This window comes from Elephas maximus, chromosome 2 (genome assembly GCF_024166365.1).
Source record: "Elephas maximus indicus isolate mEleMax1 chromosome 2, mEleMax1 primary haplotype, whole genome shotgun sequence".
Lineage (NCBI taxonomy): Eukaryota > Metazoa > Chordata > Mammalia > Proboscidea > Elephantidae > Elephas > Elephas maximus.
This window is the reverse complement of record NC_064820.1, coordinates 49,153,911-49,178,473: the sequence shown is the minus strand read 5'-3', so window position 1 is coordinate 49,178,473 and position 24,563 is coordinate 49,153,911. Positions and strand designations below refer to the sequence as shown.

Genomic DNA, 24,563 nt, shown 5'->3' with positions numbered 1-24,563 from the left:
GGAGCCCTTTGGTAATGAAATCAGGCCTCATAACCCTTAAAGTTGGAATAGTCCTCTACCTCCCCAGGGAATGATTGGGTGAGACTATTAGACTTTTAAGACATATTGCCATCAAAGAGGTAGACCCAACAAATAATGATGTTTCTAAGTCAAACAGTCAAAGCAGGTATTCAACACTTGCTTTTCATATATTTTGTTCCTGTTTATAGAAACCTTGGAACACTCACTTTTTTGACAGCACGGATTTTTCACATAAATAAAATTCCCAATATTTCATTAAGTTAGAAGCTTGGCCTTCACCTTCTAAAACACATTTTCCTTTCACCTCAGTTAGTTTCTATTCACAAAGTACCTCTTTTCTCCCATGTGTACATGAAGGGTCTGGCATCTTCTCTGGGAGCCTCATAATATATGGACGACATGCAGGCCTGAAATGATTTCTTTAAGGCAGGGTTCTGAATATTAGACTTATTTAATTATTTTTCTCAAAATATTTTTAAAGCATTCTTGAAACTCTAATTCCTATTTCTGTTATCGTCACCAATATTATTTCTTTGCAGATTTCACTGATAACAAAACCAAAATGGGGCCCACAGTGATTCAACCTCTGACCCCACTTCCAATCTCATTTCTCATCTTCTCTCAAACATACACACCAGCCACACCAAACTCAAATTTGCTCACATGGCTCCTACCACCTGCACTAAACCGTGGCATATAGAAATGCCTAGGTGCAGTATTCCTTGTGCAATCCTCAGTGCAATTATTGCTGATATGCTGACATCTTTCCCAGCATGTTCCCCCACTCCACTCTGCCTAGATAATTAAAAAACCAAACCCATTAATGTCGAGTTGTTTTTGATTCATAGAGACCTTACAGGACAGAGCAGAACTGTCCCATAGAGTTTTCAGGGCTGTACATCTTTATGGAAGCAGACTGCACATCTCTCTCCTGTGGAGCCACTCATGGGTTCGAACTGCCAACCTTTCAGTTAGCAGCCGAGTGTTTAATCACTGTGCCAAACGGTCCCTTGCCATATAATACACATCTTATATTCTTATATTTCCCTGTTCAAATTTAATTACACAGTGTTTTACATTACACTGTAATTCCCAGAGAGCAGAACAATGCTTTAATTAATCTTTGTATTTCCAAAGCCCAGTGCAATACTAGATATACACTAGGTGCTCAATAGGTGGTTCATACATTATAAATAATTGCATGTCTTTAGCATAACTGCAAGTCTTTAGAAACCATAAATTCTTCACTTGGTTTAGTAGTTCTTGCTTTGTGCAGTAGAGTCAATTCTAACTCACTCAGACCTTACACGACACAGCAGAACTGCCCCATAGGGTTTCCAAGGCTGTAATCTTTAAGGAAGCAGACTGCCACATCTTTCTCCCGTGGAGGGGCTGGTGGGTTCGAACCCCCAACCTTTCAGTTAGCAGCTGAATGCTTAACTGTTAAGCCACGAGGGTAAATAGTTTTATGCAAATATATGGTCATTAGTGTTACTTTTATATTCAAAATGTATTTATTAAAAAAAAATTGGCACAATAATACCAAATTCAATATTGTGAATTGGTGTCATGAATTCCTGACACAGTAACAAACTCCAGGTTTTTTTCCTCTGTACTTATGAATTCCTTTTCCTTTTTTACTTATGACACCTATGCTCATATTGTGAGCTTCTTTGGGGAAGAGGTTGTTTCTCATATGATAAAATCAAAAACCAAATCTGTTGCCGTCGAGTCAATTTGAACTCATAGTGACCCTGTAGGACAGAGTAGAACTGCTCCATAGGATTTCAAAGGCTGTAAATCTCCATGGAAGCAGACTGCCATATCTTTCTCCTTCAGAACGGCTGGTGGGTTCAAACTGCTGACCTTTTGGTTAGCAGCTGAGCGCTTAACCACTGTACCACCAGGCTTCCCCTTATATGATCAAAACCCAGTGCCTTGATATTTATGACAACTTTGCCCTGAGAGTTTTCCAAATTAGCAAACTTAGGAAAACACTATGGATCACATTGGTCTGAGCACATTGGGTTGCCGTGAGTTGATGGCATCAAGTGGCTGACTTGATGGCAGCTAACAACAACATAAACGCCACCAACATAAAACTACACCAATAAAAGATAAGTAAAGTAAAAGTTAACTGACCCCCTAATGAGAGCAGGTATGCAATGAAAAGTGCAATGAAGCCAGGTTAGGATACGGCCCTGACCAACCCATTAGGTGAGTCATGTGTTCCCATTCACCAGGCTCAGTGTGTGAATTTCATCTCTGTGCCTCAGCTAAGTGAGTAATACTACATGGCCTGCACTTTCAGGGTTGAAACTATGCTCATTAAATCCATGAATGCTAAAGTTCTGCTTACATCTTTGTTTTTTCAAGGGCAGTGGTTGTCAAAATTTTTTGTTTCAGGGCCCCGTTTACACTCTTAAAAATTATTGAGAATCCTAAGGACCTTGGTTTATATGGGTTATATATATCACTATTTAGCATGTTCAAAATTGAAATGGAGAAATTTAGAAAGATTAACTAAAGTAATAAAAATGATTTTATGTTAACATAAACATATTTTATAAAAATTACTATATTTTCAAAACCATAAAAGCATAATGAGATGAGAGGCATTGTTCTACATTTTTACAAACCTCTTTAATGTCTAGCTTAATAGAAGATGGCTGTACTTTTATACCTGCTTCTGCATTTAATCTGTTAGAATGAGGTGTTCTGGTTGGAGTCTATGAATAAAATCTGGCCTCCCATAGATGTATAGTGAGAAAAGGAAGGAATGTTTTAAAAAAGCCTTTTCAGGTGATTGTGGATATTCTCTTTTTAACACTGCACCAAACTCAACAAGTTTCTTAAAGGTTACTTGCAATGTGGAATATGAAATGCTATCGGTGAACTTTTTGTACTCTGTTACATTAAAATCCACCAGGCCATCTTGTACTTTGAATGGAGCTTTCCCCCATGCATGGTTTTGTAACATTATGTATCAGTTATTTGGGAAATATTTGTTCACTGAGTTATGCAGATTTTCTAATTATACACACATTTTATTATCCAATATAAGAAATCGCTTTTGCTAATATTTCCACTGATCTCATCAGGAAAGTCTTCAAACATTGGGCAGCTGTCAAGATTCCACTAGTACCATCAGCACCTCAGTATACAACAGAAGTGCTTTTTCCCATGTGTCATACAGAATGTTAAAAAGCTGTGTATAGGAAGGAGGAGATTTCATAAAATTAATTTTTACAGCTTCATCAAGGATATTCTCATGGGAAACTGGTTTTTTTTCCCCCTTCTTTACTGTGAATGCATTGACTACTAGCATAGTGCGGTGCCGCTATACTGATTCACGCATTGGGGGCACTGGTGGTTCAGTGGTAGAGTTCTCGCCTTCCATGCAGGAGACCTAGTTTCGATTCCTGATCAATGCACCTCGTGCACAGCTACTACCTATCTGTCAGTGGAAGCTTGCATGTTGTTATGACCCTGTTAGGGACTGAATAGTGTCCCCATAAAATATGTGTTGGAATTCTAATCTCTGTGTCTGTGTATGTAATCCCATTTGGAAACAGGGCTTTCTTTGTTATGTTAATGAGCCCATTTTAGTATAGGGTGTGTCCTAAACCTAATCACTTCTGAATTATAAGGAGCAGCAGAGACACAGAGACAAGGAAGCACAAACAGGGGAAGACAGATGCCATGTGAAGATCGCCAAGGAACCAAGGATTGCTGGCTACCATAGGCTGAAATAGATAAAGCAGGACCTCATCCTAGAGACATGCTCTGATTCTGGACTTCTAGCCTCCCAAACTGTGAGCAAATAAGTTTCTGTTCTTTAAAGCTACCCACTTGTGGTGTTTTTGTTACAGCAGTAGGAAACTAAGATTCTGAACAGATTTCAGCAGAGCTTCCAGATTTTTTTTTTCCAGATTAAGACAGACTAGGAAGAAAGGACTGGCAATCTACTTCTGAAAATCAGCCAGTGAAAACTCCATGGATCATAACGGTCTAATCTGCAACTGGGGATGGGAATGGTGCAGCACTGAGCCCCATTTCATTCCACTGTGCATGGGGTCACCATGAGTCGGGGGCTGACTTAATAGCAACTAACAATGACAAATCATTGTGGTGCCTCTGCACTGATCTGTGCTAAGGCACCGGTAGTTTTACTACTACTACTAACTTCTACTACTAACACTGTTGCATCATCAGTACAAACAGCAACACAGTGAAAAAGAGAAATAATACTTAAATATTATTACAACAGTTTTGACCTTGTGGACTCTCTGAAAGGGCCTCGGGAACTCTCAGGGGTCTGTGCATCACACTTGGAGAACTGTTGCTAGCACAGTGCCTAATGCGCAGTAGTTATTTCAATACCTCTTAGGTGAATAAATGCCTGAGTGAATGACTGACTCAGCAGCTTGGATTCAGAAAGTCTTGTTTGATTCAGCATCCAACCTGGTTTTTTTTTTTTTGTGCTTTAAGTGAAAGTTTACATTTCAAGTTAGTTTCTCATACAAAAATTTAAACACACATTGTTATGTGACCCTAGTTGCTCTCCCTATAAAGTGGCAGCACACTCTTCCTTTCCACCCTGGATTTCCCGTGTCCATTCAACCAGCTCCTGTCCCTTTTTGCCTTCTTATCTCACCTCTGGACAGGAGCTGCCCCTTTAGAATTATGTATCTATCTAAGCTAAGAAGCACTCTCTTCATGAGTATCATTTTATGTTTTATAGTCCAGTCTAATCTTTGTCGGAAGAGTTGGCTTCGGAAATGGTTTCAGTTTGGGGTTAATAGAGAGTCCAGGGGCCATGTCTTCTCAGGTCCCTCCAGTCTCAGTCATACCATTAAGTCTGGTCTTTTTTTACTAGAATTTGAGTTTTGCACCGTACTTTTCTCCTGCTCCGTCAGGGACTCTCTGTTGTATTCCCTGTCAGGGTGGTCACTGGTGGTAGCTGGGCAGCATCTAGTTCTGGTCTCAGGCTGATGGAGTGTCTGGTTTATGTGGCCCTTTCTGTCTCTTGGGCTGATATTCTCCCTATGTCTTTGGTGTTCTTCTTTCTCCTTTGGTCCAGATGGGTTGGGACCAATTGATATATGTTAGATGGTGCTGGCCAGCTTTTGAGACCCCAGATGCCACTCACCAAAGTGGGATGCCGAACATTTTCTTAATAAACTTTGTTATGGCAATTGGCCTAGATGTCTCCTGAAACCATGGTCTCCAGACCCCTGCCCCTGCTACTCTGTCCCCTGAAGTATTTGGTTGTATCCAGGAAACTTCTTAGCTTTTGGTTTAGTCCAGTTGTGCTGACTTCCCCTGTATTGTGTGTTGTCCTTCCTTTCACCTAAGATAATTCTTATCTACTATCTAATTAGTGAATACTCCCCTCCCTCCCTCTTCACCCTCATAACCATCAAAGAATGCTTTCTTCTGTGTTTAAACCTTTTCTTGAGTTCTTATAATAGTGGTCTCATACAATATTTTTCCTTTCGCAACTAATTTCACTCAGCGTAATGCCTTCCAGGTTCATCCATGTTATGAGATGTTTTGCAGATTTATTGTTGTTCTTTATTGTTGCATAGTATTACATTGTGTGAATATACCACAATTTGTTTATCCATTCGTCCACTGATGGGCACCTAGGTTGTTTCCATCTTTTTGCTGTTGAGAACAGTGCTGCAATGAACATGGGTGTGCATATACCTATTCATGTGACAGCTTTTATTTCTCTAAGATATATTTCAAGGAGTGGGATTGCTGGATCATATGGTAGTTCTATATAGCTTTTTAAGGAAGTGCCAAATCAACTTCCAAAGTGGTTGTACCATTTTACATTCCCACCAGCAGTGTGTAAGTGTTCTGGTCTCTCCACAACCTCTCCAATATTTATTATTTTGTGTTGGGGTGAGATGGTATCTCATTGAAGTTTTGCTTTGCATTTCTCTAATGGATAATGATCGTGTGCATTTCCTCATGTATCTGGTATCTGCCTGAATGGCTTCTTTGGTGAAGTGACTGTTCATATCCTTTGCTCAATTTTTAATTGGTTTATTTGTTTTTTTGTTGTTGAAGTTTTACAGTATCTTGTAGATTTTAGATGCTGGTTGGATTTGTTGTAGCCAAATTTTTTTTTTCCCAGTCTGTAGGTTGTCTTTTTACTCTTATGATGAAGCTTTTGGATGAGCATAAGTGTTTGATTTTTAGGAGCCCCCAGTTGTCTAGTGTCCCTTCTGGTGTTTGTGCATTGTTAGTAATGTTTCGTATTCTGTTTATGCCACGTATTAAGGCTCCTAGCATTGTCCTGATTTTTAGTTCCGTGATCTTTATCATTTTAGATTGTATATTTAGGTCAATGGTCCATTTTGAGTTAGTTTTTGTGCATGGTGTGAGGTATGGGTCTAGTTTCATTTTTTTGCAGATGGGTATCCAGTTAGGCTAGTACCATTTGTTAAATAGACGAATGTCCTTTCCCCAGTTAATGGACTTTAGGCCTTTGTCAAATATCAGCTGCTTACAGTGGATGAATTTACGTCTGGATTCTCAGTTCTGTTTCATTGGTCTGTGTATCTGTTGCTGTACCAGTACCAGGCTATTTCGACTACCATGGCTGTCATAACAGTTCTGAAATCAGGTAGTTTGTGGCCTCCCACTTTGTTCTTCTTTTTTCAGTAATGTGTTACTTATTTGAGGCCTCTTCCATATGAAGTTGGTGATTTGTTTCTCCATCTCATTAAAAAATGCCATTGGGATTTGAATTGGAACTGCATCGTACCTATAGATGGCTTTGGGTAGAATTGACATTTTCACAATGTTGAGTCTTCCGATCCATGAGCAAGGTATGTTTTTCCACTTAAGTAGGTCTCTCTTGGTTTCTTGCAGTAGTGTCTTGTAGTTTTCTTTGTATAGGTCTTTTACATTTCTGGTTAGATTTATTCCTAAGTATTTTATCTTCTTGGGGGCTATTATAAATAGTATTGATTTCCTCTTCAAAGTTGGTGTAGAGGAATCCAACTCATTTTTGTATGTTTATCTTGTATTCTGATACTTTGCTGAAATCTTCTATTAGTTCCAGTAGTTTCCTTGTGGATTATTTTGGCTTTTCTGTATATAAAATTGTATCATCTGCAAATACAGATGCTTTTACTTCTTCCTTACCAATCTGGATGCCCTTTATTTCCTTTTCTAGCCTAACTGCTCTGGCTAGGACCTCCAGCACAATGTTGAATAAGAGTGGTGATAAAGGGCATCCTTGTCCCAACCAGGCATTTTTGTACCAGGTTACAGAACAGATATCTAAATTAAAATGATTCAGAAAACAGACTCTCAAAGCCCAGCATTGTAACTGTTCAAAGCTGCTCTAAACTTAACTTTTTTCCAGTGACAAAATTGGCTTCTTTTCCAGCAGTCACTGACTGGACAGGGCCTTATGTCTCAAAATTCTGGGAGTGAGGCTGTGCCAGGCTACTGGGCATAACTGGATGACTGGCTAGAAACCGCTTGGCTTAGCAGGGCTGTGGCTGTGGTTAAACTAATTTAGAATTAGCTATATTGGGAGCGGCATGGTAATCTTGTTTTTCTTCTTGTTGTGTGCCACGTGGAAATTATCAAGTGTTGAATTCCCAAATACTTGGCAAGGAGAACTATTGTGAGGGGTTCAGAGGTCAACTAGTTCCATGCTCTCTACTTGTCTATGTAAGAGCCTCTTAGCTTGATTTTCCCTTGAGGTATGTAGCAAAACATCTTTCTGAAACCTCTAAGGGATAAAAGCCCTGCTGGAGTCACTTAAGAGCTTGTGACTTGGGTCTTGTGAGTAGCAGCAACTAAAGTCATGGGGGAATATTTGGCCATAGGCCACTGCTGATCTTGATCATAACCCTTTCCATGTTTAGTCAACTCCTCAAAGACAGAGTCTACAATTTTGCTCTGAAGTTACACTGGTGTTACGGATTGAATCATGTGCCCCATAAGGAGACATTGAAGTCCTAGCCCCCAGTACCTGTGAAGATAAACTTGTTTGGAAATATGGTCTCTGAAGATGTTATCAGTTAAGTTAACAAGAGGTCAAACAGGAGTAGGGTGGCTCCCGATCCCATCTGAGAGGTGTCCTTATAAAACAGAAGATACTCTGAGACAAGGAGACTGAGGAAGAATGACATGTGACGCTGCAGCTGCAAGACAAAGAGTGACTGGAGCTAGCAGAAGCTCGGAAAGAGACATGGGAGAGTTTCTCCCTCTAAACTCTCAGAAGGAATCAACACATTCAATACTCTGATTTGGACTTCTAGTTTCCAGAACCGTGAGACAATACATCTCTGTTCTTATAAGCCACAGAATTTGTAGTATTTTGTCAAAGCTGCCCTAGGAAACTAAGACAACTGGACACCAGGTACGGCTGGGCAAATAGTTTTTCTTTCCTTCCATAGGCTTCCATACACTATCCATGTAAACATCTGTATCTTACAGAATTCCTAGATGATACTGTGCTAATTAGATCAGTTTTATTCAAATAAGAAATTATAGAGCAGATATCATGGGCATGCAGTAAGGTTAAAAAAAAGAGTCTAATTATAAATGAAAGGGAATGTTGAAATGGAAAGAATAAAAGTCAAAGGATTTAAATATGAGATGCAGTGACTTCTTACCGTTTTCCATTGGGTCTCATTTACATCTTTGTATTGAAGTTCGTACTCCAGGACTATCCATCCCTTGTGAACATCTGCATTGGGTGGTGGTTCCCATTTCACTTGGATATCTGCATGAATCCCAGTTAAACTGATGTTCAGCAAAGTCCAGTTGAGGCTAATGGGTGGGTCTGGTTGCACTGTACATTTAAATAGAGAATTAGCACACAAAGGAATACCAATTGATATGAACAGAATACTTTATTCCAGAGACCAAATTACCTTATACATTTTTACTGATCATCCTCTAAATTCTTCTAATATTTCTATTATTATAACTCTAATTTTATAAGAGAGTACCATTTTTTACTTAAGTACGGTCTGCATTTAGCTTAAAAAAGAAAAAACATCCTATAAAAAATCCCTTTTTAAGTGTAAAATCCGACCTATAACCTTTCTAGAAGACTTGCCAAGTTTTACCTTTTTTTGCTACGATAGTATTAATGCTTTGGAATTTTTTTCACAGGAATTAATTTTAGCTGAAAAACCAAAGGAAAAGAGAGACAGACCTACAGTATTTAAGCATGTGGCTCTTTTAGAACTTTTGGAATTAGGGGTAGAGGAATCTTTTTTTCTTCCAAACTGCATATGACCCAAGTGCAAGATTTTGTCTTATTCATCTCTGTACTGGCACTAATACAATCCATCTGAACATTCAGCAAATGCCCTTAGCTTTGTTGTCTTCCTAGACACATGTGATCATTTCTTCAGACGTAAGAAGGAAGAGATTGTACACTCAGATGGTGATGATTCAGTGTTTTCTTTTACTTAACTGCCTTGTGAACAGTTGGAATAGTGTTTTGCTTTGCCTCTACAGATAGACTGCACATTCTCAGGCAAACTGTTGCATTCTACTTATTAAGACTCCAAAGACCACAAATTCCCCAGGGTTGATGAAGAAAAATATGGATTCTGAAGCTAGGAACTATATCTAAATTTACATTATGGATGGTCCCTGATAAATTATTGTTATTCATGTCTCAATACTGAGGGTTTTCAAAATCACTTGCCGATACAGAGTGAAATTTACTTTCTTTTCTGCTGTATGTAGAAGGTCACCTAGACAAAGTCTGGGTTCCCAGAGTTGATCAGAGATAAGGCTACAAGCATATGCTGTGAAGAACTCTTAAGGGGCTGTCAAAATCTGGTGGCCAGAGAGGGACACTTTTGTATTCACCTAGAGTGATAAGAAACTTCATTATAGAGGCGCATGCTGCTTGTCCACTGTGGAGTGGACACCACTTCTCATTTGTTTTTTTAAATTGGGAGAGTCCAAATTTGACCAATCATGATTACATTTTGGAGACTAAATTAGAGGGATTTGCAAAATGGCTAAACCATGAATGCCCACGTAATGGCAGTGATATCTCACCCTCTGGATTTCCTGGAGGAATGAAGCATCCTGATAACTGAAGTTCAACCCTTTAAGTGACCAGGTTATAAAAAATGTTTTTAAAGAAAATTTTATAGAATTTACTATTCATATTGCACTTTAAAATTCTCTTTTTCCATTTCTAAAAAGAGGATATGGAATAGGGTTTTATTTAAGAAGGTTTAGCACCACCATTATAAGTATAATGGTAACCTCTACTTTACTTCCATACACGTACCCGTATGCCCTACTTGACAACTCCTCTGAAACATTTAAAAAGCATCTTGAACTTAATATATCCAAAAAACAAGCCCTTGGTCTTTCCCCCAAAAGCTGCTCTTCTGTAGCTTCTCTCTCTGTTAATGGCGACTCTATCCTTCCAAGAGCTAAGGATCAATATGCTGAACTCTACCTTGATTCATCTCTTTCTTGTCACCCCACATTACGTCAGCTGTACTGTCAAGATAGAATCCAACCACTTCTCATCACCTGCACCTCTGTAAGCTGATCATAGCTAGCCATTACAGTTGTCACCTGTATTGCTTCCTGCATTAGCCTCCAAACTGGTCTCCTCCTTGGGTCTTTGTCCTCCCTTCAGGCTATTCTCAATATGAGGGACTTGGGACTTGATCATCTTAGATCGTATCACTCATATTTATCACCCTCCAAAGGCTTCCTATCTCACTCCAATAAAAGCCAAAGTCATTACAATGGCTTCAGTGGTCCTATAGGTTTGACTCACTTATCTCTGGCATTCTATCTCTTATCACTCTCCTCTTTGCTTATACTGTGCCAACTCTTCCTTGCTGTTCCTTGAGTGTGTGAGGTGCATCAGGACCTTTGCCCTTGCTGTTCTCTCTTGCTGAAATACCCTTTCCTCAGATATATATGATCACTCTCTCATTTCCTTTTTTACTCGAATGTTACTCAGTGAGGCCAACCCTGATAACCCTACTTAAAATTGCTACCTTTCCAACACTCTTATTCTCCTTTCTCACATTATTTTTCCTCCTAGTTTTGGCTCATCCCACTGCCACTGTGAAAAAATTCCATGTCGGCATTTTCTGTCTCCAGCACCTAGAACACTGCCTGGCACAAGGGAGAGGAGACTCAATACATATTTGTTGAATGAACTGAATGAATAATATAGGTCTTACTAATTTATTGGAAATCCTGGTGGCATAGTGGTTAAGTGCGATGGCTGCTAACCAAAGGGTTGGCAGCTCGAGTCCACTAGGCGCTCCTTGGAAACTCTATGGGGCAGTTCTACTCTGTCCTATAGGGTCACTAGGAGTTGGAATCGACTCGACGGCACTGGGTTTGGTTTTTTTTTTTGGTTTACTAATTTATTACCTTAAATCCAAAGAATAGTGTTGTGAGGTAGTAGAATATATAATAGATGAGGAAACTGAAGCTTATAGTGATTAACATCTTTCTGAAGGTCCATTAGGGTCATCTTCAATTCTTTGCTCTCCTTCCCTTTCAGTTCCCTCTCTCCCCTGTTATTGTTGCAATTCTGTCCATTACCATCTTTTGCCTTGATTATTACAAAATCTTCTAACCGCTGTACCTCTAGTCTGTCCTCTTCCAATGTACCCTCCATACTGCAGCCAGATTAATTTCCCTGAAAGATTAGTAACATGACAGGTAGTACTGTATAGCCTTGAAATTTAGCATGGACTGTGGTGCTATGCTGCCTGGTTCAAATCCTGGCTGTACCTACCAGCTGTGTGACCTTTCTCAAATCATTTGACTGCTCTGCACCTCAGTTTCACCATCAGTAAAGTGGGGATTACAACAGAACCTACTTTGTATGGTTGTTACATCTGGCATATGGTAAATGCTTTGGGAAAGTGTTAACTATTACTATCTTCAAGTTATTTCCCTGCTTAAACATCCTCACATACTACCTCTTGGCGGTAAGATAAAGTCCAGGTTCCATTGTAAAGCACACAAGACCACGGGTGATTGTTCTAGCTGACCTATGCAACTGTTCCTGAGCCCTTGAACATTCTGTTCTATTTCTCACTTTTGGAAGTTAGTTGTTGTAGGGAGGCACAGTCCGCCATGTTCACCTGGCAACAACCACTCACATTTTGAGTTTTAACTAAAGCGTTACCTCCTCTGTGCAGCTTTTCCTCATCCTTCAGGCTGAGTTGATCATTCTCTCCTTTAGCTACCACTTCAGCTTGCTATGCATCTCACACACCTAAGTTTAGCATTGGTGGTTCAGTGGCAGAATTCTCGCCTTCCATGCTGCAGAACCGGGTTTGATTCCTGGCCAGTGTACCTCATGCACAGCTACCGCCTGTCTGTCAGGGGAGGTGTGCACGTTGCTGTGATGCTGAACAGGTTTCAGTGGAGCGTCCAGATTAAGATGTGCTATGAGGAAAGGCCTGGCAATCTACTTTCAAAAATCAGCCAGTGAGAACCCTGTGGATCACAACAGTCTGATCTACATTGGGACGGCACAGGACCAGGCAGTGTTTTGTTTCACTCAGCCGACTTGAAGGCAGCTAACAACAACAAAGTCTGGCACCTACCACTCTGTATTGCAATTATTTGTTAACATGTCTGACTCCCCTATTTGACCATATCTTACTCATTCTGAGCCACCACACCAGCACAGTGTCTGGCATGTGGCAGGCATTTAGTGAAAGTCAGCCAGGTAAACGAGTGGGGCTGGTAATTTGGCAGGGATAGGGTTAGAACACAGGTCTAGAACAAGTGTTCTTACTACTACCCCCACTTGGCTGCTCAACAGCTAATCCATGGATGCTTAGAGAATACATGTCTCTCAAAGTTATGAAATCAGATTCTCCTTTCTGCTTATTACAGTTTTCTCAATTTTCTCCCTCCGTCTGTCAGATTTTACTTGTTTCTGTCTGCAGCTTCTAGCCACATTCTCTAGGCTCTTCTGGCTGCTGAGACCTGGGAAACACATAGTAGAACAGCGCATCTGAGAGGAGCTACGAGGCATTCCTCTAAGCAACAAATGCGCTTTTGTAGATAGATTTTGAGGTACCAATTTCAGCTACTCAAAGTCCTTCTTTATTTATCTCTATTTTATTGTATATTTTTTACTATTACAGTATAAACGCAAGTAGTCCAATTATACTTGTTTTTTGTTTTATTTTTTCCCCCTTCTGTCTACATGAAAGGCAAGAGATAATCTGTTTGTATCTTTTACTCAGTTTATTGCACTGATTATCTCCAATGTTTGTTTTGAAATTTTGTAAACATGGCTTTAAATCGATTAATTGATTCTGGCTGTTTTATAACTGTGAAATTCCAGAATTATTACGCTTGGTGATAAAGACAATCTAAGCTTTTGTTATAGCCATAATAGAGGGCAACAGCCAGTATATTTCAGTAGATCTTAATATAATAATCATATCGAATAAGTTAGAAAAGAGACCTTAAGAGTACATTGAATTTGTCCCTTGCAGCGGCTCTAAAGACCTCTTATAGAAAAAGACTCTGCAAGGCTCCCATTCTATTCTGTGCAACAGTTACAGCCACGTTGTTTTACGTGAGTGCCAATTTAAGTTCACCCTGCCCTTTTCCTCTTGTTCATTAGCTGGTCTTATCTCCTGTAAAAGAGTTCTCCATATGCCTACAGAACACTATTACAAAGTCTTCCTACTAGATCATACTTGGACACCAGATACTCCCCCACTTATTTAATCTAAAGCCATGTCAAGTAAAACACAAACCTGTGATTTACCTATTTCCTCAACAGAGAAACACTTTTGATCCACCGTACCACCATTGTCAGTTAGTTTGATACAGTAGGGTATCCAAATGGAGGTATAAGATGAATTAAAGTAACAGCTGTTTTCTCCGGCAGAGACATAATCAGGACATTCTTTCCATTCTTGAGTCCATTCTTGAGTGCTCCTGAAATAGAGGGTAAAAAAGGATGAATTATTCCAAAAAGTCATGCCATAGCTTAAGTCAAAATGAGGTGCTTGTTAGATTTCATAAATTGTAACACATATTTCTTGAGGGAGTTTTTTTTAGTGTTGCTAGTTCCAGGAAGCATCACACCTGTGGACAATATCATCAGAGACTGCCAGGGCTGGATTACCCATTACTCATGGGCTTACTTGTGTGTAGTTACTAATCTGTGGTGAACAATTTCATCTATCATTCACCACATCACTACAGATTAGTAAATAAACACAAGTTAGCCCATACATATTGGCTTAATGTAAGCTGGTGTGTACCTTGCTTAACGGTCAATCCGCCCCTGCCAAAGACCATTAGGGGACCATTTGATACCTCTGCCAATGGTAAAAGCATCCATTCCTTGATTGCATGTGACGTGCCAGCTCCTAAATTAAACAATTGCTATGGTAGGTTCTTTATTATTACAGATGAAGGTTCAGGGGCTTAGGAAGGTTAAATATTTTTTCCTTTATTAAAACACTGCAGGGAGTCAACCCCAAAACTATAGAGATTCCCAGGGAAGAGTGAGTCTTTGAACCTGGGTGTTTCCCTAACTCAGGGTGGAAGAAACTGAGGAGGCACGCTGATGGTGTGCCCCAGGCTGAGTGACATTGAGGCGTGGCTGGTTTAGAGGTGGAAAATCAGCTCCCGCCCCACTCTGAACCTCTGCATCCTGTGTCCATCTCTCCAAGGGTGTCCACGTTTACGATGTCTTGAACTTCTTCCAATGCTCCCGATTATTTTCCTTAGCTACGTGAAGAGCCACAAGAACATTTCAAACGTGTGGATAACTGGTGACATTTATGAAAAATAGGGCTTAGAGCTTTTTCTTCTCCCTGTCACACTAAGATGGAGCCCTAGTGGTGTAGTGGTTAAGAGCTTGGCTGATAACCAAAAGGTCTGCAGTTTCAATCCACCAGCTGCTCCTTGGAAACTCTGTGGGGAAGTCCTAATCAGTCCTACACACAAAGCAAGTTCATTTTTCCTGTATCTTGGGTCAGATAAATAAAAACAAATGAACAAACAAAATAAATCATGGAGGATAAATGGATACCTGGAGAACATTGAATAAATCAGAAAAGCTATGTCTCCACTGTGTTAGTCACATTTACCCCACTCTACAGAAAATGTCATTTACCCAGATGACTTAAAAGTCCAGCAGGTTGCGTGTTGAATGGGAAGGAGATGCCAGAAAGTTTTCCGTGGAAGAAAGTCAGAGTTTTGGGAAAGGCAATTCCCTGGTCAGCTGCCATGGGGACCAGGACAATGATGCAGAGCAATTGGAAGACAGCTCTGGCTCAACGCATCCCAGCAGGACAGAGCAGACATGTGACGGGATGTGACAGGCTCTCCAAAATCCCATCCCATCCGTCTGACTGAACGAATGACTGATTTCAGCCAATCCGTTTCTAGCGCCTACTACATACCAAGTGGGGTTCCTGGGTGGTGCAAAGGTTAAAATGCTCAGCTGCTACATTGTGCTGGCCACTAGGGGGAAATACACATGTCTAAGGAATGACTCCTGACACAGCGTGGGCTAAGTGCTCATAGGTAGTGTTCATTAGGTTCCCTGAGAGCTTAGAAGAGGGAATGTTTGCTCCGGTTAATCATGGAAAGCTTCAAGATAGAGGTGATTTTAGCAGACTTGAAGGATAGGAAAACATTTAGTAGATGATAATAGGATGAGGAAAGGAGGGAATAGACTAAGCAAAAGAAATTGAGGTAAGGATGTATATGCACAAGTGTAGTGAGGAGAGCAAGGGGACAGTGGAATGATATGAAGAACTTTCTTAACATAAAATTGCTACTGGGGAGGGGGGATAACTCATTATCTCCTTATATTCACTGCCCTCTCAGCTGAGAATAGCATTTACAAGTCAAGGGGACATAATGCCATGCAATCTTTGTCTGAGAAAGAAGGTAGGGATAACCCAGTACAGGCAGAGATGCTTGGGGCTGGCAGGACTGAATGTGGAGGTCTGGGAGTGGGGTCCTCTGCAGGATGGGCAATGGGCAGCAGTGAGGATGCTGGAGGCTGTGGGGAAGGCAGGGGCTGGAAGGAAGGGATGAAGGACTGAGAGAAGACATGCTTTTCCCTCTTTATAGCTGTTTATCAGCCTAGTTGGCTTGTACCTGGGAACAAACTTGTGCAGCATCAGGGGGTCCTCCAGAGTTGCTCATCAGCTGTTGGAAAGAACTCGGGATTTAAATAGCAAAGACACCAGGGTCCAAGACAGTGAAGCATTGCTTACATGTTAGTTGAGATTCTTAAAAGTTGCATAAACTTGTGTGAAAGGGAGATTCATCTTTGATGGAAAAAATAAGTAGGTAAATAGCTGAAAAAAGGATGAACTCTGTGTGTGTGCATTTAGAGTAGCAGAAAAAGGGTAAAAAAAATTAAGAATAGGTGGGTTATTGGATGATTTTCCCATGGTTGATTTCATCTTGACTTTCAAATTAAATAAAAGTGGATTAAGGAGAATGGCTTAACAAAACTGTCCAGAAAAATACTTTCATATACTAGTATGCTGTTGTGTTGTTGTTTGGTGCTGTCCAGTCGGTTTCTGACTCAAGGTCACCCTATGTACAACAGAAGGAAACACTGCTCTGTCCTGCGCCATTCTCAGAATTGCTGTTTGAGCCACTGTTTCAGCCATTTTGTCAGGTCATCTCATTGAGGGTCTTCCTCTTTTTCCCTGACCCTCTACTTTACCAAGCATGATGTCTTTCTCCAGGGTCTGGTCCCTCCTGATAACATGTCCAAAGTGCATGAGACCAAGCCTCGTCAACCTTGCTTCTAAGGACCATTCTGGCTGTATTTCTTCCAAGGCAGATTTGTTCATTTTTCTGGCAGTCCATGGTATATTCAATATTCTCCACCAACATCATAATTCAAAGGAATCAATTCTTCTTTGGCCTACTTTTTTCATTGTCCAGCTTTCGCATGCTCATGAGGTGACTGAAAACACCATGGCTTGGATCAGGTGCACTTTAGTCCTCAAGGTGACATCTTTGCTTTTGAACACTTTAAAGAGATCTTTTAAAGTAGATCTGTCCAACATAATACGTCCTTTGTTTCCTTGACTGCTGTTTCCATGGGTGTTGATTGTGGATTCAAGTAGAATGAAATTCTTGACAACTTCAATCCTTTCTCTGTTTATCATGATGTTGGTTACCGGTCCAGTTGTGAGGATTTTTGTTTTCTTTATGTTAAGGTGTAATCCATGCTGAAGGCTATAGTCTTTGCTCTTCATCAGTTGGTGCTTCAAATTGTTTTCACTTACAGCAAGCAAGGTTGTGTCATCTGCATTACGCAGCTTGTTAATGAGTCTTCCTCCAATCCTGATGCTGCACTCTTTTTCATACAGTCCAGTTTCTCAGATTATTTTGCTCAGCATACAGATTAAGTATAGTGAAAACATACAACCCTAACACACACCTTTCCTGATTTTAAACTGTGCAGTATCCCCCTGTTCTGTTTGAACAACTGCCTCTTGTGCACATGAGCACAATTGAGCATTATGGAATTCCCATTCTTTGCAATGTTATCCAGAATTTGTTATGATCCACGCAGTCGAATGCCTTTGCATAGTCAATAAAACATAGGTAAATATCTTTCTGGTATTCTCTTTCAGCCAAGATCCATCTAACATCAGCAATGATATCCCTCACTCCACGTCCCCTTTAGAACCCAGTTTGAATTTCTGGCAGTTTCCTGTGGATGTACTGCCGCAAATGTTTTTGAATTATGTTCAGCAAAATTTTACTTGCGTGTGATATTAATAATGTTGTTCAATAATTTCCACATTCTGTTGAATCACCCTTTTTTGGAGAAGGTGTGTATATGGATCTCTTTCAGCTGGTTGGCCAGGTAGCTCTCTTCTAAATTTCCTGGCATAGATGAGTGAGTGCTTCTAGAGCTGCATCCATTTGTTGAAACATCTCAATCGGTATTCTGTCAATTCCTAGAGCCTTGTTTTTTGCCAATGCATTTGTGTGGCTTGGACTTCTTCCTTCAGTATCATTGGTTCTTGATCATATGCTTCCTCCTGAAATGGTTAAACATTGACCAATTCTTTTTGATACAGCGAGTCTGTGTATTCATCCTCTTTTGACGCTTCCTGTGTCGTTTAATTTTTGCCCATTAGAATCGATCAATATTGCAACTTGAGGCTTGAATTTTTTCTTCAGTTCTTTCAGCTTGAGAAATGCTGAGTGTGTTCTTCCTTTTTGGTTTTCTAACTCCAGGTCTTTGCACATATCATTATAAAACTTCATTTTGTCTTCTTGAGCTGCCCTTTGAAATCTGTTCAGCTCTTTTACGTCATCATTTCTTCCTTTTCCTTTAGCTACTCTTCATTCAAGAGGAAGTTTCAGAGTCTCTCCTGATATCTATTTTGGCCTTTTATTTCTTTCCTTTCTTTTTAATGACCTTTTGCTTTCTTCATGCATGATGTCCTTGATGTTATCCCACAATTTGTTTGGTCTTCTGTCTTTACCATTTAATGTGTCAAATCTATTCTTGAAATGGCCTCTAAATTTAGGTGGGACATGCTCAAGGTTGTACTTTGGCTCTCATAGATTTCTTTTAATTTTCTTCATCTTCAACTTGCATATGAGCAATTGATGGTCTGTTCTGAAGGTGACCCCTCTTGCCTTCCACTGACTGATGATATTAAGCTTCTCCATCGTCTCTTTCTACAGATGTAGTCAATTTGATTCCTGTGTATTCCATCTGGCAAGGTCCATGTGTGTAGCTACCATTTGTGTTGTTGAAAAAGGGTATTTCCAATGAATAAGTTGTTGGTCTTGCAAAATTATATCATGCAATCTCCAGCTTTGTTTCTATCACCAAGGCCATATTTTCCAACTACTGACCTGTTTTCTCTGTTTCGAACTGCGGCACAGTGAATTGCTTAATACAGCCATAGTCTTTGTTGTTTCTGTTGTTAGGTGCTATAGAGTTGGTTCTGACTCATAGTAATCCTATGTACAACAGAATGAAACACTGCCTGGTCCTGTGCCATCCTCACAATTGTTGTTTTGCTTCAGTCCATTTTGGCAGCCACTGTGTCAGTCCATTTCACTGAGGGTCTTCCTCTTTTTCTCTGATCCTTTACTTTACCAAGCATGGTGTGCTTCTCCAGGGACTGCTCCCTCCTGATAACATATCCAAAGTATGTGAGACATAGTCTCACCACCCTTGCTTCTAAGGAGCATTCTGGCTGTACTTCTTCCAAGACAGATTTGTCCATCGTTTTGGCAGCCCACAGTGTATTCAATATTCTTCACCAACATCATAATTCAAAGTGTCAATTCTTCAGTCTTCCTTATTCATTGTCCAGCTTTCACAGGCATATGACCTGATTGAAAACACCATGGCTTGGGTCAGGTGCATCTTAGTCTTCCAGGTGACATCTTTACTTTTTAACACTTTAAAGAGGTCTTTTGCAGCAGATTTGCCCAGTGCAATGCATCAGTTGTTTTCTTGACTGCTGCTTCTGTGAGTGCTGATTGCAGATCCAAGTAAAATGAAATCCTTGACAACTTCAATTTTTTCTCCTTTTATCATGATGCTCAAGAGCAAGTTTTTGTTTCTTTGTAATTCCCATCAAATGACTGGTAGGACTATGCAACTGAGGTGCTTGTGGCCCACCAATAGGATTAGATAGCTTGATAATAATGTAAATAAGGTGCATTGCACCCTTGTGGAGGTGGGATCATGCAAATACAGTGTATGGAACCCTAACGAGGGCATTGGTCACTTTTGCCATCCCACTAGGCTTAAAATGAGCCATCCCAGAGGTGGAAAGGGAGGATCTCACCATTACCAAGAAACGAGATCCAGGAGACAGAGAGAGAGCTGTAACACTGGAGATAGCAAGAAGCAGTGGCAGAGAAAGGATGGCAACAAAGGCAGAAGACTAGCAGGAGATGGCATGGTGGGTTTTGCAGCCCACAGAGTGAGAAGGCTGAGTGCCTTTGGAAAGGAGCCTTGCTGGTGGAGTAGGGTGCCTCCTGGCCCTTAGTGGGGGCAAGTTTGCTGATCCACAGAGCTGGAGCTGAGCTTCTTCCAGCTGAAGCTTACTGGCGGAGTGGCGTGCCTCTGGGCACTTATAAGTAGATCCAAATGAGCGCTGTAACACTTGCCCAAGCAGGGCAGAGGCCTGGCTGAGCAGCCAAGGGCCAGAGAGAGACCTGCCTTTGGGCACACCTGAGAATAGGCTGTCCTGATTGAAGTATTGAATCCTGAGCATTCCTGAACCTGAATCGTAACCTCTTACTTCCCTAATAAACCTCACGACTGTGAGTATGGTCTGTGAGTTCTGTGTGGCCATTGCAACGAATGATTGAACTTAGCAGAGAAATGGAGAGTGCCACGGGAGGGATGGTTAGTGTCAGAACTGGTAAAAATGTTGGAGGGTGGAGGCATGTCTGGCCTTCGAATCAGCCTTGGCCTGTTGATCTTGATTCTTATTCCCCCTTGTGAAGTTAGAGGAGGTCAGGTGTCTCTACCACACCATTTTTACGCCAACTTTCCCATTGCAATTACCAGTAATTATCACTGCATCTTGACTGCATGTTTGATCAGACTATAGAAGAAGTTGGTAAAAATCTTCAATTTATTCATCTTTGGTATTAGCGATTAATGTGTACGTTTGTATTATAACCCACTGCCGTCGAGTTGATTCCTACTCATAGCAACCCTACAGCACAGAGTAGAACAGCCCCATAGAGTTTCCAAGGAGTGTCTGGCAGATTTGAACTGCCGACCTCTTGGTTAGCAGCCGTAGCACTTAACCACTATGCCACCAGGGTTTCCATTTGTATTATAGCTGTATTAATTGGTCTTCCTTGTAGTTGTATGGATACTGTCCTATCACTGATAGCATTGTACTTCAGGATAGATCTTGAAAAGTTCTTTTTGACAATGACTGCCAATGGCATTCGTCTTCAATCTGTCATTCCTGGCATAGTATACCATATGATTGTCTTATTTGAAATGGCCAGTATCGATCCATTTCAGCTCACTAGTGTCTAGGATATTGATCTTCAAGCATTCCATTTCATTTTAGATAACTTCCAATTATCCTTGGGTCATACTTCATACATTCCATATTCCTATTATTAATGGATATTTGCAGCTATTTCTTCTAATTTTGAGTCATGCCACATCAGCAAATGAAGATCCTGAAAGCTTGACTCCATCCATGTCACCAAGGCTGGCTCTACTTTGAGGAGGCAGTTTTTCCCCGTCGTCTTTTGAGTGCTTTCCTGCTTGAGGAGCTCATTTTTGACACTAAATCAGACAATGTTCCACTGTTATTCATAAGGTTTTCACTAGACTTTTTTTCAGAAGTAGATTGCTAGATCCTTCTTCCTAGTCTGTGTTAGTCTGGAAGCTCAGTTGAAACCTGTCCACCATGGGTGACCCTGCTGGAATTTGAAATACTGCTAGCATAGCTTCAAGTATCACAGCAACATGCAGTATGGTAAACTGATAGATGAGGGGTGGATAACAGCATTAAAAAACAAAACAAAAACCAAACCCACTGCCATCAAGTCGATTCCAACTCATAGTGACCCTATAGGACAGAACAGAACCGCCCCATAAGGTTTCCAAGGAGCAGCTGGTGAACTCAAACTGCTGAACTTTCAGTTAGCAGCCCTAGCTCTTAACCACTTGGCACTAGGGCTCTGGATAACAGTATACCTGTTGTCATCGAGTCGATTCCGACTCATGGCAACCCTATAGGACAGAGTAGAACTGCCTGATAGGGTTTCCAAAGAGGCTAGAGAATTTGTACTGTCAACCTTTTGGTTAGCAGCCCTAGCTCTTACCCACTGTGACACAAGGGTTCCAGATAACAGTATAAACCAAACCAAACCCACTGCCGTCGAGTTGATTCCGACTCATAGCGACCGTATAGGACGGAGTAGAACTACCCCATAGAGTTTCCAAGGAGCACCTGGCCGATTTGAACTGCTGACCTCTTGGTTAGCAGCCGTAGCACTTAACTACTATGCCACTAGGGTTTCCAGAAGACAGTATAGTGGATATCAAATGTATTTAGGATAATTGATAGTTTTAAAGTGAGAAAACTCCGAATTCCAAAATGTTCTGAATTATGGGCCAATTCTTAGCAGGCCCTGATTTGGAATAGGGAGGTTAGTTTTGCAGTGTTTCACACAATTTCTCAACTCTGGCATGTCAGCAGCCTGGTCCCCATGGGGACTGTGTGGAAAAACCATATTTAGAGTATCCCAAATCCATTAGCTCCACAGGACAAACAATTTAAAGCACTTATCTTCAGCATGATGAATCAGGAAATGCTTGATCAGAAACACAACTCCCCCACCCCCTTACTCATTAACCAAACTTGAATTTTATTTTAAACCAATATTTAAAACTTATGTATTAAACCATTACATTTACACAAAAATTCCAAATGGATTCATAAAACAGATACTCTGTTGGCTGCCTACAGAGGGTTGAATCTCTATAAAGGGGACCACTGCCAACTTATGGAAGCTTATCTCCTCTTCTCACTCCCCAAAGCTAAATATTTTAGCTTTGCTTCCAGACAATCTAATGACAGAAGTAGAGAGACAAGTGGAAAGAGACTATCAATAAAAAATATCAGAATAAAGATCAGATGAAATATTTCTACCTAAAGGTAACCAATTGGAAAGGACCTAATAAACATAAAACATCATTTATATGTTAAGGACCAATGTTTTCATTATATACAACTCATGCATTTTAGGCTTAAAGTTTAATCTTTTTCCTAGGAAAAAAAGAAAAGAAACAATGCTTTTTTTCCCTTTTAAGTAAGCTCTTTTAAAAAAGGCCACATTGGTTTTTGTGGACGGCATAGTGGGGATCAAAGAAGTGGAAGGGGGTATATCCATAGTGAATAATGGTTCCCTCACCCATGTCCTTTGAAAACAGGCATTTGCATGCCAGGGACCTAGAGTAGAGCATCCCTGATACACTGCCCAGAGCCTCTTCTTGTCATGCCTGTAATTTGCATTCATGTTGAGTCCCTTCCAAGCTCAAAGCCCAAACTTGGCATGGTCTCCATCTCAGGGGCTGCAGAGAACTGTCCAGAATCAGCTGCCCTAATGCGCTGAGGCTGCCTCTCTGCCAGCTCACCTGGCAGGGAGCAGATCCAAGCAAAGCCTATGACTACCTTTGGCTCTGCCCTCTGCTGTCCTGTTGACAGCCCATTGTCTTTAAATTCAGTCTGATTTAGATACCAAGGACAGGCCAGGGAGCTGAAAGCTCAATGCATCGCTCTTTCCTGCCTCCGCTGGCTTCAGTGGCGATGAAATCATGTCACGGTTTTGTGTGTCAGGGATGGGGAGGCATGGTCCTATAGTTCCAGGAGTTGCTTGGGAACTGAATTCTAAGAAACAATGATGATAGTCAGAAAGTGCCTGTGTATTGTTGTCTTTGTGTAAGTTGGTAATGAGAAGCCTAACGCAAGTGTATACTAATCAGTGAAGTCTAGTTCTAACACTCCTGGGCTATGGACTTGTGGTGCTTTGGTTTGTTGTTGTTGTTAGGTACTGTCAAGTTGGTTCCAATTCATAGTGACCCCATGCAAAACAGAATGAAACATTGCCCAATCCTGCACCATCCTCATGATCCTTGCCATGTCTGAGCCCATTGTTGAAGCCATTGTGTCAATCCATCTCCTCGAGGGTCCTGCTCTTTTTGGCTGGCCCTCTACTTTAGCCTCTTTGGCTAAGATATTCAGAATAGCTTTATTTTTATAAAGGAAATATTTTATAGAGGAAACACAAAATACTGGTTTTCCAAATTTGAGTTAGCACTTAACCATTGTAGTTTAGGTATCTGAGGATGTGACAGTTTTTTCTCCCTGGGATCCCAAACTTCACTAGGGCAAAAATTAATGACATTCTTCTGAATATGTACAAGATTTTCTCTCCAACTGGTCAAATTTTCAGTGACATCCTTGTTAGTACAGAGTCTGGGTTTGGATTAGGAATGTGGAAAGTCCTGGGTGTGCAGTAGAACCTTGTAAGCAAAGTGCAGTAGCCTTGATGGATGAGGGTAAGGGACAAATATATATTGGTGACATTTCCATATCTTTGGATTTATCTTTTGGCTCAGATTCAAATTTGGTGACTATTAGGGTGGTGAAAACATATTTCCATAAAGTGGCCCAGCTTAAAGGTTACTGTGCTATTTCTCAATTTTTTTTGCAAGTAACTGCACAAATAATTTATTTCACTTGTTCTGCTTGAGCTGGCTCCCTAAGCCGCTGAAGCAAAAACATGAGAATTGCACCTACAAAATCTCTCTCTTCATTTACAAATGATATAATGAATTCAATACATATTCAAAAGTGTTACCAAACATATTAGTTTCCTGTCTGAAGGCATTTATTCAAATCAGTTTTGTGTATTGGCCCCTGCCTCTCTGTAGGGTCAGTCTTAAAGAAAAAAAATGTATTCAGTGTCCACCCACTTCCTCTTTGTGTGACCTTTGGGGGTATATC

General features: G+C 40.6%; 1 protein-coding gene across 3 annotated transcripts in view; it reads right to left on the bottom strand.

Moving 5' to 3' along the window:
- GHR (growth hormone receptor) overlaps positions 1 to 24,563 on the bottom strand; it is a 346,262-nt gene that overhangs the window by 14,807 nt on the left and 306,892 nt on the right. For all 3 annotated transcript variants that reach the window (XM_049863072.1, XM_049863064.1, XM_049863056.1), the window contains exons 5-6: positions 13,811 to 13,983; positions 8,673 to 8,851 (exon numbers count right to left, since the gene is read on the bottom strand). In XM_049863072.1, the coding sequence (XP_049719029.1) occupies positions 8,673 to 8,851; positions 13,811 to 13,983 (352 nt within the window). The remainder of the gene's footprint in view (positions 1 to 8,672; positions 8,852 to 13,810; positions 13,984 to 24,563) is intronic.